This window comes from Lepus europaeus, chromosome 14 (genome assembly GCF_033115175.1).
Source record: "Lepus europaeus isolate LE1 chromosome 14, mLepTim1.pri, whole genome shotgun sequence".
NCBI classification, from domain to species: Eukaryota; Metazoa; Chordata; class Mammalia; order Lagomorpha; family Leporidae; genus Lepus; species Lepus europaeus.
Window position 1 is genome coordinate 82439699 of NC_084840.1, and position 13326 is coordinate 82453024.

General features: G+C 44.1%; 1 protein-coding gene across 2 annotated transcripts in view; it reads right to left on the reverse strand.

Annotated features, from left to right (window-relative positions):
- The window catches only part of DIP2C (disco interacting protein 2 homolog C), a 485199-nt gene that overhangs the window by 223613 nt on the left and 248260 nt on the right, over positions 1 to 13326 (reverse strand). For both annotated transcript variants that reach the window (XM_062211075.1, XM_062211076.1), the window contains exon 2: positions 1118 to 1189. In XM_062211075.1, coding sequence (XP_062067059.1) covers positions 1118 to 1189 — 72 coding nt within the window. The remainder of the gene's footprint in view (positions 1 to 1117; positions 1190 to 13326) is intronic.

Sequence of the window (13326 nt, forward strand, 5' to 3'; positions counted from 1 at the left end):
CCTGGGAGCTTCCAGCCAAGCCGTTTCCATGCTCTTCCTTTTCATCAACCCGGCCTTTGGGCTAAGTCAGGCCTGCACACCCACGGCCCCCGTTACGGCAACTTTCTGCAGAACCAAGCGAGGGAAAAAAACCACACACAAAAGGCAATCCGAAAACACCGAAACAAAATCACAGCTAGAGAAGAAACTCAAGGCACACGCTGCGTTTGCTGGCACAATGAGCTCCACTGGCTAACAGAACACAGCTGGAGGCCTCAGAACCGCAGGGAGGAACTGGAGAACAGAACTGTGGTCCACGCAGATGTGGACGCTGCAGACTGAAACCTTGTAACTCTGTTTCAGCAGTGAAAACAGTGGAGTTCAGTTCTAGCTTTCAAAACTTGCATTGCCACTCTGTTCTTGAGGGGGAAAAAAAATCACTTGCATTAGCTTTGAGCCATTCCTCAAGCCTAGAGGATTTTCAAGGTCATCCTTTGAATTGAACTGAGCAGACACTGGAATTGAGGTGTTGGAACTCCAGTGTGACAACCGTTTTCTTTTTCCTTAAATTTACAGATTCCAGCTCAAGTGCAAAGAGATTCTACAGATAGGCCCTTTTAAAACTGCTGGAAGGAAGTAGGCTTCAAACTTTTTAAGAGTTAATAACACAGGTTACACCACATCTCCAAACACAACCAACCTTTACGACTTCAGAATCCCAGGCAGGAAATCATTATGGTTTTCTAAATGTTTCAATCTGGTACTCCAGGACATGCACAACACGCTGCATTAATTTAAACCATAATCAATAGCAATAATTAGCTCAGTAAACCAAAAATTTGTTTAAATAACAAATGTTCTGATATTTTGCAGCCATAGCATTTCAAAGGAATTGATATACTGTTGATCTCTATGACATTTATTAGACACATTTATAAAACCTCTGATGTGCCTTCGGTATTCACAAAATATGTGTGTGAGCATACAAAGGAATTAGATGTGTGGAGCATACACATTTAAGGAGACAGAGTTGATGCCAATTCAAGATTAAGAAAGGAGGTGCCCTTGGTTGATTCTCTTGCATGTCACAGTTAACTTAAAGCTATATGATTTATGCTACTCATCAAGGTTTACATACTCGGAGGCTGGGGAAGGTAGGCTCCAATTAATTTTGACCTCTTCTTTTCATATCCTTTCTGTGTGATATCACCTGCAAGAGAAAGAAAAAAAAAAGCAACTAAGAATGGTTTGAATGTACAGAATTGCTCATTCAATGGAGTCTAGGACATCCAGTTACAACTGTCATTAGAATTCAAAAAGAAAACGTTATACGCTGTTCACCTTTACTACTTCCCCAATCCTTCAAGCAAACAAACCACACAGCACAGCACTTGAGTTACTTAAAATTCATTTGCTCATCACAAGCTCATCACTGGTCCCTCCTTGCTTGGTGTCAGCCCTGACCTGATACAGAATTACATTCCTGGGCTGGCACCGTGGCTCACTTGGCTAATCTTCCACCTGCGGCACTGGCATCCCATATGGGTGCGGGGTTGTGGTCCCGTCTGCTCCTCTTCCAGTCCAGCTCTCTGCTGTGGCCCGGCAGGGCAGTGGAGGATGGCCCAAGTACCATGGGAGACCAGGAGGAAGCACCTGGCTCCTGGCTTTGGATCGGCACAGTGCTGGCCGTAGCGGCCATTTGTGGGGTGAACCAACAGAAGGAAGACCTTTCTCTCTGTCTCTCTCTCTCTCTCTCTCTCTCTCTCTCTCTCTAACTCTATCTGTCAAAAAAAAAAAAAAAAGAATCACATTCCTGCCATCTTGTTCCCCTCTGCTGGTACGGGCAGCTTTCCCAGTCTACAAGGGCTCTTGTTAACTTTATCAGCAATGGAGTGTGCACCTGTCTGAGCTGGCCATAGCTGGTCAACACCACTACTGATGGTCATGTTCTTCCATTAATGAGATTTTTTTCTTTTTAAAGCAGACTTGTCACTCACAAGGGCTTTAAACTGCTGTGATATGTTCGAAAAAATCAATGACCAGGACAAAAGAAATCATTCAACAAAACAAAAGAGTACTGGGGGTGGGCGGAAGCCTCTTGAACTCCAAAACCTATGAGAAAGGTACTTATCATTCCCACAAGAATTCGAATGTTAATGACCAAGATTCACACACAGAAGACAAGGGAGCTCAAAGCTGTGTTTACATTTTTTCCTATATGCTAAGCCACTACGTGTATGGGACAAAATAACCTTCATTAACAGGCAACAGCTTTCTCCAATTAGATGCACCCATGCACTCTGAATACTGATTTTGCCCTTGAATCTTTTTGGAATATGTTAAATTTATTTATTTATTTATTTTTTGCTAACATTCTGACCAAGCCATCATTTCTCAAAGAGCTAACAATTCAAGTTTCATTTTATAAAATAAAACAGCACAAACAAATGAAAATTTACTGTGTTGCAAAAACAAACGGGTGGACTTGCTGCTTCCAGTGACGGCAGCTCACCGTAGCAGGTGCCTCTCTGCATTTGAAGGCCCACTCCATGAACTGACAAGTTCACTGTACTTACTCTCATCTGCCCCCCACAACAATGACGGGTCCGTTTGCAAACATGGAACCATCAACAGAAAGACACAGTCTGCAGTCCATGACCAACTGATAAACATTTTTTGATGCTCAATGTATGTTAGCTACTGTCCATCAAAGGAATCTTTTTAAATTTTTATTTATTTCTACAAATAGGAAGCCTCAGGCCAGCTATTATATTTGCCGTGCATTTTACTCAATGGTAGTGACTGTAGCTGCTAACTATTAAAACTGTTTTGTTACCTCCTAGAGATGCCACATTGAATCCCACTTTGAAAAGCACGTCTAGAAGTTCAACAAAAAACCTCCACGTGCACTGGGATTGTTGTTGTTGTTACTGCTTTTGGGGAAAACAAGGGAATAAGTTATTGCATTAGCTTGCTGCCCATGAAGTTCACTTTCTCACTTTATCCCTTTCAGTTTTTCTCTGTAGACTACTACACTTGTGCCACCAAAAAGAGAGAATATTTGGCTTTGAGGAAACAGGGCAAAAACAATGTTTAGAAGAGACAAAGTTCCTGAAGCCCACAGGATCAGTCAAGTCATTGGTGGAAGTCCACGCCCATCAGTCCTAGGGACTGGGCTCCAGGGGGAGTCTTCGATCTGCTTGAGGGCAGAATTGAGATGAAAAGGACCCAAGTACCAGAGGGACTGCGGCAGGTTCCGGCTGCCACAAGCTCTCAGCTCCCCTTACAGAAAAGCAGATTACTGTGGCAAAACAGAAATGACCTCCCCAGTCCCATTCACTGGGCCCTCTTGGGACTCCGTGGAAAGGCAGCTGCTCCGAGCTCCTAAAGCTGCACTGATTTACGGCCCTTCACCATATGGTTTCCCCTTAAGCCTTCTTGGAAAACAATAGAGCCACTGAGGAAGCGAGTCTTCATGTCAGTTGTGCTGCTGCTGCTGCTGCTCCATCCATTTCTGTCTTGCTCTCACACTGTAAAAATGCGAAACCACAGCCTGCTGCCCCCAGGAAGAAAATCTAAGAGAGAACAGGGACAGGGGCCAGAAAGGAAGGCTGCCTCTGTGGAGCCACAGTACATGGGCACCCCCCTTTGGCCTCATGGCAAGAGGTGATGCTAACCTGGGGAAACACTCAGGTGGCCTCTGCTAGCCCACTCTGCTGGCCATTCCATTCTTCTTGGGCTTTGCAGCTGCTTTGCACAATTCTATAATTAAGCTGCAGCCTCAGGAAGCCCTAGCCTCTTCTCACATTTTGTTCTGCGCCCAAAGTTCAGTTCAGGTTGTGTTGATTTGAACATGTGAGTACAGATACAGGGTTGGGGTGGGGGTGGAGGTGGTGGTCTTCTACCAATTTTCAGGGTGGGTCAGCTTCAAAGCAAAGGATCTTGGACTCTATATTCCTTTGAAAAGCTCAGATGATTAAGATCTTAAGCTTAAAGGAGAATAACTATGGTCTCAGATCCCAGAACTCTTGTCTGAAGGGGGAAGATGTTCATGTTGTCCTAACTGGAAGTCAAGTTCCTTCCCTCATAGACTCTGACCTAAAGCTCAGAGGAGAGAGGACATAAGATGACTTGGGGGGCCAGCACTGTGACACAGCTGGTAAAGCTACCACCACCTGTGCTGCTGGCACCCCTTATGGGCACCAGCCCCAGTCCCAGCTGCTCCACTTCTGATCCAGCTCCCTGCCAGTGCGCCTGGTTCAGCAGCTGAAAATGGCCTGAGTCCTTGGGATGCTGCACCCACATGGGAGACCAGGATGAAGCTCCTGGCTTTGCCCAGTCCAGCAGTGGCAATTGGGGCCATTTGGGGAAATGAACCAGTGGATGGAAGATCTCTCTGTATATGTAGCTCTGCCTTTCAAATAAATAAATCTTAAAAAAAAAAAAAAAAAGGAAAATAACTTGGTACATTAGAGCAAGCATTTTACTTGACTTGATTACTCAAATGTGTTCACTCAGCAATCTGCACATAGAAAATCTTCAGAAAAGCCTTTTAAGAAATGCCAAGCTCTCATCAACTATCTAAAAATTAGCAGTAGGGAAAAGGAGATATTTACTTCCACATAACACATACTTTACTGGAATCCGGGGTCAGCAAACTAAACCAGGCAAGCCAAAAGGAGCCTCCAGTCTACTTTCATTTATGAGTTTATTTTTTTTTTCACAGATAGAGTTATAGACAGTGAGAGAAAGAGACAGAGAAAAAGGTCTTCCTTCCATTGGTTCACTCTCCAAATGACCGCTACAGCCGGCACTGCGCCAATCCGAAGCCAGGAGCCAGGTGCTTCTCCTGGTCTCCCATGCAGGTGCAGGGCCCAAGCACTTGGGCCATCCTCCACTGCCTTCCTGGGCCACAGCAGAGAGCTGGATTGAAGAGGAGCAACTGGGACTAGAACCCACAGCCCATATGGGATGCCGGCGCCGCAGGTGGAGGATTAACCAAGTGAGCCATGGCGCTGGCCCCTCATTTACAAGTTTTACTGGCTCACAGCCTGTTCCCTTGGAGTGCTAGAGCAGCTGAGCTGAGAAGCTGCAACTCAGCCTGTGTCCCCTGAAAAGCCAAAACTACCTATCTGGCCCTTGAGAGAAAAGTTATCCCAAATGGCATCAGCTCTTTCATTCTTATAACAATGGATTTTATAGGTGAGAAACTGTAGCCCAAATAGTACTTACCCAGCACCACAGACTACTCAAAAACTTTTTTTTCCTATTAAAACCACACCTAGAATCCTCCACTGCCGGCAATGCTGGTACAGTCTGTGTCCAGAGGGGGCAACACGGCCTGCCCTGCTCCCGTCATCTCACCACTAGGCACGCCACGCAGTTCTCTAACCTGCTTCTGATGCTCTCTTCTCAAGACCAGCCCAGGACCCTGCCCTGTCTGGACAACTCCAGTCTTCAAGTCTCCACAGCAAGCAACTCTAAAATCACAGGGGTGCCTTGGATGAGTGGTTGTGGTTTATTTTTGTAACATATGAGGACACTTTTAAAAGTCTGTTGAAAATGGAATTAAAAGATGAGTTTATTTTGGTGCACGAAACTTTGAAATTCATACATAGCTTTTGCATAATACATTTCCATAAATCTTCCCGAATACCTCTGCTAGGCATGGACTTTTAAGTTGTCTGGCACCCAAATAAACTCAGCTTTTAATTCCATTTTCCAAAGCTTTCTAAAGTACCCTGGTACATATGTGGCCCATCTTTGAAGCCTTTGAGAGAGGGACTTGGTCCTACAGAACTGGGTCCTGTCACTTGTTACTTTATAGATCAGGGACTGTGTGTTGTTGAATCCATTCACACAAACTAGCAATGAACACAAGTATCCAGCCCTGACACAGAGATACTTAGAAATCAATGACAGGGGGCCGGCACGTGGCTCACTTGGTTAATCCTCTGCCTGCGCCGCCAGCACCCCAAATGGGCACCGGTTCTAGTCCCGGTTACTCCTCTTCTAGTCCAGCTTCTGCTGTGGCCCAGGAGGGCAGTGGAGGATGGCCCAAGTGTTTGTGCCGCTGCACACGCATGGGAGACCAGGAGGAAGCACCTACCTCCTGGCTTCGGATCGGCGCAGCGCCGGCCATAGCAGCCATTTGGGGAGTGAACCAACGGAAGGAAGACCTTTCTGTCTCTCTCTCTCACTGTCTATATCTCTACCTGTCAAATAAATTTTTAAAAAAATCAACAACAGAATCCAACAGGCAATGGCAATGAAGGCAAATGCACGGTCAATACTATGAGCAGGTGGAAACAGCAGGAAAATCCACAGTGTGGGTCGGTTAGCAAACGTGTATAATACTACAGCTCCACTTGTACGTCACCAGGAAGGGCTCAAGGCCTGTAGTACTGGAACTAGGTCCATTCAGGCTCCCAAATCATCAGGGCAAAAAAATACTTTTGCTACCATTTCTTGTTCATAGAGAAAATCCGTCTATTTTTAACTCTAGTACTACTTTAGCATCTGACAGAGGTCCAACAGACTATGACAAACTCTCACTGTCACTATATATAAGCAAGCTTTCTAGTAGGAAGCCTTTCTGTCCTGCCTTTTCTGAAAAACCAATGATTTTTTTTTTGTACTAATAAAAGGTCAAAGACACATAGATGATAGCTAGAGAAAACTGGTAGGTAAGCAATGGATGATAGGTAAATAATAGATGGTAGATACAGAAAGATGTTATAGATGACAGACTCATGATAGGTGGATAAAAGATGGACAGATGATTGACAGGTGTCAGATGCAGATGGTAGATAGGTAGGATAGGATGGATGGATGGATGGATGGATGGATGGATGGATGAATAGTAGCTGGTTGACTTTACATGGGTATTTTCCTCCCATAACACCATCTGGGTTTCTAAGTTTTGACCTATCCTCAATGCCATGGTGTCACTATGGAAACACAGCAAGTGCGTGGTGTTTCTCCTTCATTTTCAATCAGTTCAGGCTGAATGATCATTTGGCTGCTTCTTTTCTCTCCTCCTCATGGTAGATCTGTAATAGGCACTCAGTCTTCAGCACGAAACAATATAAACTAACGTATAAAGGCTACAAAGAGAGAGGAGGCACTTCTCCATTAGCAAGTCTTCATGTTTATTACTCCACAAGGCACAAGCCATGGTTCCCAGCACGTGAGTTAGTATTCTTTGAACCTGGAAGCTTAGGGAATATCATTCAAGGGTATTTAGAAATCAACTCCAATCAATAGGAGCATCTCAGATGCACCACACAGAGGATTCTGTTCTTCAGAAGTAGCTGTTAATGCCAAAAGACTTGAATCACAGAATCCCTCGCAGGAGTGTTTTCCACATAAAATTCCAAATTGCATATTTTCCATGCTTCAGTACTCAAAATACCCATGTACTGAATTCCTTTTCATTTTAGGAGTAAGAACGTGTGATAGAAAAGCAAATGCTGACATCATAACCTCAGTGAGGAGAAAATAAAAGTGATCTTTTGAAACACTTTCTACTGTATGAACACCTCTATTTATAGAACTATTGGAAGACAAGTCAGTTCCTTAAAACTTAAAATTCCGGCAGTAGAAATTAAAATCGTTGTATGGTCTGTCACAAAGAAAAGAAAGGTACCGGGAAGTTATGAAACTTAGTGTAACTGGCCGGCGCTGTGGCTCAATAGGCTAATCCTCCACCTGTGGCGCCAGCACTCCAGGTTCTAGTCCTGGTTGGAGCACCAGATTCTGTCCCGGTTGCTTCTCTTCTAGTCCAGCTCTCTGCTGTGGCCCGGGAAGGCAGTGGAGGATGGCCCAAGTGCTTGGGCCCTGCACCCGCATGAGAGACCAGGAGAAGCACCTGGCTCCTGGCTTCAGATTGGCACAGCGCCAGCTGTAGCGGCCATTTAGGGGGTGAACCAATGGAAGGAAGACCTTTCTCTCTCTCTCTCTCTAACTCTGCCTGTCAAAAAAAAAAAAAAAAAACCCACTTAGTGCAACCATTAGAGTGAGGTTGAACAATACCCAGGAAATAGAAGGTAGCATTCTTTTCTTAACAAAATGGAAAAAAATTTTTTTTCCTCCTTATATTGCCGTCCACAGCTTTGGCACAAAAACCTGAGTCTCAGGGAAGTGAAGCCAAAGTGACACAGCAAATGCAAAAGTAAAGCCGACAAAAGACAGCACCTTGGGCTCCTCTTTCGCCATCTTGGACTGGGCCCAGATTGGTAGACATGAACCCAAATGAAATTTGTGCAGAGCCACCCAGTGCTGTGGGTGTCTGGAAGCCATGTGGTCCTCAAAGATGCACTGTGTGTGCCACACAGCAACTGCCATGGCTGGGCTTAGCTCAGAGTAAACAAACCAGTTTAACAGTGATGGTTTCCATTCCTGGTGTCAGGAGTTTATTTTATTATTTAATGCTGGAACGAATGCTTTATGTAACAAAGCAATCATTTCCATGTTTGGAATTTTATGGCTGTCAGGAGCCTTCCCAACATTGCTCTCCTAAGCTGATCGCTTTATAAGGCTTAGGGAGCCCCCTTGAAGCCACTCTCCTTGGGCATGTGCTGGAGATTCGTAGTTGAGCTCTGTGATCAGTTTTTCCTTTCCCTAGAAAGAAACTATAATTCCTGTGGCAGCTCTTGCCTGCACGATTCACGCAGACTGCAGGGTAAGAATAGGCAGGCCTGGGGTCTCTTCTCATCCAAGCAAAAAGAACACAGCTCGGTGCCCTGGGTGGGCCAGCTACCTAGTCTGAGCCTCATTTTTCTCATGGATAAAACGTAGCTGGTAACAGCTGTCCACCTTCTCCCACAGTTGAAAACACACCATGTGAAATAGCTTAGAAAACACAAAGCACGCGAGAAAGTATGTCTTAAAAAATTCTGCAAGAGCTTATCAGTATCTGATACCTATTCAAACTTGTGACAGACCTTTGAGTAGGACAGAAAGACTTGTGAAAACATACCTGCCAGGTAGACCGGCAACGTAGTAAGTGGCAGGGCGTACTGCACAGCCAGAAGGGGCTGCAGGAATAGCTCCCTCTGAGAGATGAGCCATAGGAAGACTCTCCAACATCAGAAATTCCACAGCAACTCAAAATCGCATCCTTTTAGTCCAGGTGCTTTTCTTCCAGTGTGATCACCTGATCCCAAAGCCAACGGCTTCCTGCGCTGTTCAAATAGCCTATTCAGAGCTCCAGCACCTGTAGGCTACCAACCACCCTGTCCACCTGCACACACAGCAGCCAGAAAGATCACTGGCAAAAACAGAAGGGTGACTGTACAGCCTCTCTACCTAGAACATCTTGAGGGCTTTCTTTTTCCCCACCTCTTTTAGGATTAAGACCTTCAGAAGGTCACTGTGAATCGCATTTCACAACTGACCACATTTTGCCTTAATAAAGGTCATTATCTTTATTGCTGTATGTATCTCCATTTAATTTTGCACATGCTCATGTCCCAAAACATGTAGAGGTACAAAATGGAAAGAAAAAAAATATATTTTTAGATGTGATACTGTATTAAAAGCTACTGAGGTCCCAGATCACTTTAAGTTTTACTCTATTTTATAAAATATTTTTATATGTCCCTGGTAGCTTTTCTCTTGAGTATGTCAAGAACTCCAGTAGGCCAAACAATTATAAACAAAAGGATGAAACAACCAAGAGACCAATAGAAGTTCATTATTGTGGGGGCAATAAGCTTCTAATATTAAAGGATCAAGTGATCACACTTGGTTAAAAAAAAAATAAAAGCTCCTCCCCCAAATCTTAAAAATTCTACTAGAACTTCTGAAAATTTCAGAATTCTGTGAGAGCATGCTGAACAGGTTATAGAGGTGCTCTGAAAGTCTGAGGTGATTTTTTTCTGTCCTGCTAGACACATGTGGACCTCACCTTCCTCTCAAGGTCACTGACAGGGTTTGGATAACGAGGAGATGACATGAGGCTCCCGGGAGACACTGCAGGGGTCACACCTGCTCATCAGTCCGGGAGATTTAAACGAGTCTATCTCAAGCACCCTTGCTGTAAAATTGGAAGGCGAGTGGGAAGAGGCTCAATAAGAACGCTGGAACCCATCTTTCATTATTTCTAGTTAGAATTGCAGAAATTAAGATGGACAATAGAATCCAGGTTGGGTTGGCCCTTCCTTTTTGGCTTTTCTTGGACCTCCTGTCACCCAGAGCTCATGAATCTTATAAAGCAAGTATCTCTCCTTCCCACTCGAATGCTCTCCTCCAGAGGCAAGAGAAAGGGTGAGTCAGGAGAGTCAGGTCATCTGTGGTTTTTGTTTCTAATGTACAATGAAGATTATAATTTTGCTTTTTTTAAAATAAACTTCATTTCTTATAATTTATTTGAAAGGCAGAATGTCACAGAGAGGTCATCCATCTGCTGGTCCACTCCTCAAATGCCCACACAGTCATCTGCTGCCTCCCAGGCTGCACATTGACAAGAAGCTGGATTCAAGGAGCAGAGCTGGAGCTCAAACCTAGGCTCTCAGATATGGGATGCAGGTGTCTCAGTGGCCACTGCACCAAACACCCACCCTTGCCCTTTTAAATCAAAGCGTCCAAAAGTCAAAGCAATCCAAGAGTCTGCCTCAACCAGTCTGAAGGTAGGACCAGAAAGGAAAACTCAGAGGAAGATGCTCTAACAAGCTATCAGATCATCTGTGCCTGTGTCAGAGAAACCGTGAGTGATTGTCCGTGAGGGCTGATGAGGATGGAAAGAATCCTTGTGGTCTGCTGGTGGGAGTGTAAATTAGTATAGCCCTTATGTAAGGTCATGAGGGTCATGTAAGCCTGGAGGTTACTCACAAAACTAAAAATAGAACTGCCACATGGCCCAAATAAATCCATCTTTGGGTATACATCTAAGGAAATTCAATCAGGATGTTGAAGAGCTATCTGCTCTCCATGTTCACTGTGGTATGATTAACAAGCACCAAAACACCAAAAGAGATTAAGTGCCCAGCAGTGGATAAAGAAAATGTGGTATGTATACACAGTGGAGTATTATTCAACCCGAACAAGGAAGTCCTGCCACGGGCGACAACTTGGATGGATTTGGTTGACATTACACAGGGTGACTAAGTCATACACAGACAGGTGGATATTCCAAGATCTCATTTCTATGTAAAAGTTAAAGTAGCCAGGCTCAAAGAAACAGAGAAAAGAACAGCGGTTATTAGAGATCAGGGACTGGGGTTAAATGGAGAGACGCTGGTTAAAGGGCACAAACTCTGGAGACTGAAGGAAGACGTTAAGATGCTGATAATAAAGTTAAGATGAGTAAGCTCTGGAGGCATAAGCAAACAGCATGGAGACGACAGCTACTGCATTGTATATTACAAGCTTCTCATCAGGCGCACACACACACAACTGTGAGAGAAAATGGAGATGCTGATAAGCTTGACTTGGTTACCATTTCACAACATATACACGTATTAGAACATCACACTGCACACCTTGAATACGAGTACAATTTTCATTCATTGATAAAGAAAGCCCAACACAGCTGAAAAAAGAGGTGGTGTTACAGATTGGTAGCCAAAGCTAAAATTTTTAACTCTGGATCTTAATCATGTCATCTATACAACTGCTATGCTGGTCTTGTTTTTATAATCATTACACAATAAATAGAGACTATATGGGAAGGGGTGTCACAGAGTCCAAGCAAAGTCCTCAAGGACCTCAGCCAACTGACCACAATCCCAAAAATCCTAAACAAACTACAACAGCCTGGCTCTCAGGGATCCTACTCCGAGCAGGAGGGCAGCTTCTGGGGCAGTCACAGCAATGTCGTGCAGAAGGGGAGAGGAGCCCAGCCCCCAAGCCAGCAGCAGCACACAGCTTGGTGAAGACTAGGAGCCAGTCACCTGTAAGTCGCAGAATGCCACCTCCATGTGGGCCACGGGTCCATTTCTCTCAGATCCCTGGGGAACAGCTACCAATAAGAGCTACCACTGGGGTCTGGAGCAGCTCTTTGGGCCAAGCAGCTCCTGAAGCTTCCACAGCCTTGTCCGAATGAATTCTAGATGCACAGGAAGTTACCAAACCATGTACAGCATGCATCATTCCCCTCAGCCTTCCCGGTGTTAACATCCTACAGAACCACAGTAAGCACCCAAAGGAGAAAACTGACATTGGTGCCACACACACAGCCTACTCAGATTTTCTCATTTTATACACAGGGATTTGAAAAGAGAAATTGTAAGGCAGACTTACTGCAGAACAAAACATTTTTGAAATCGTGCATAGATTTCTTGTACCATATTTTCATGAATTCTTTGAAGACCCCTCATATGCACTGATTTTAAAACTTTTTGTACCAAAATAAACTGATCTTATAATGCTATTTTCCATGAAGTTTCTGAAGTATCCTTGACCACGCACTTGTGTGTGTGTGCACATGTATGGTATGTATGTACATGTGTCTGAGTTTGTGAACATGTATCTGTGTGGCATGCAAGTATGTAGTGTGTGCCTGTGTCTATGGTGTGTGTAGAGTTTTATGCAATTTACTCCCATGCAGAACTTCATGTAACCAACATCACAATCAGGATAGTCAACTGTACTAAGACTCCCTTAAATCATCCTTTCATAGGTACACACCCATTCCTAGTCCCAAGCAACCACCCATCTGTTCTCCCCATCCCTCTAATTATGTTATTGCATAAACACTAAATATGAGAGGAATCCTGCAGCATGCATCCCACTGAGACTGCTGTTTGGCTCAGCCCCACTTCCTGGAGGTTCACGCAAGCTGCAGTGGGGACCAACATTCTGCCTCTCCACTGCTGAGGTGCACTCCACGCCATGGGTGTAGCACAGTCTGCCAGACCATTTCCCACCAAAGGACCTCTGGTCAAGTTTCCAGTTGGGTGCTATTACGAATCAAGTTGCCATGAGCATTTGTGTAGAACTGTCTATGTGAAAGTTCATTTTCATTTCTCTGGAATAAACGTCCAGGAGTGAAATTTTTGCTTCTCAGCTCGGATCATCTTTTATTTTAAAAGGAATTGCCCAAAGCACTCTCAACCATCAGCATATGAGTGATCCAGTTTCTTTGCTACCTTGTCAGCATCTGGTGTCATTACTACTTTTCACTTTAGCCATTCTGATAGTTGCATTACTGATAGTTCAAAGTGGTTTTAATTTGCTTTTTAAATAACTAATAAAGTTGAACATATTTTCATGTGTTTATTTTCCAAAAGTATATCCACTTTGGTGAAATGGCTGCACATGTCTTATACCCACCTTCAATTTAAATTTTTAACATCATTAAGATTTGAGAGTTCTTTATGTAGTATATACATGTACAAGTCTTTT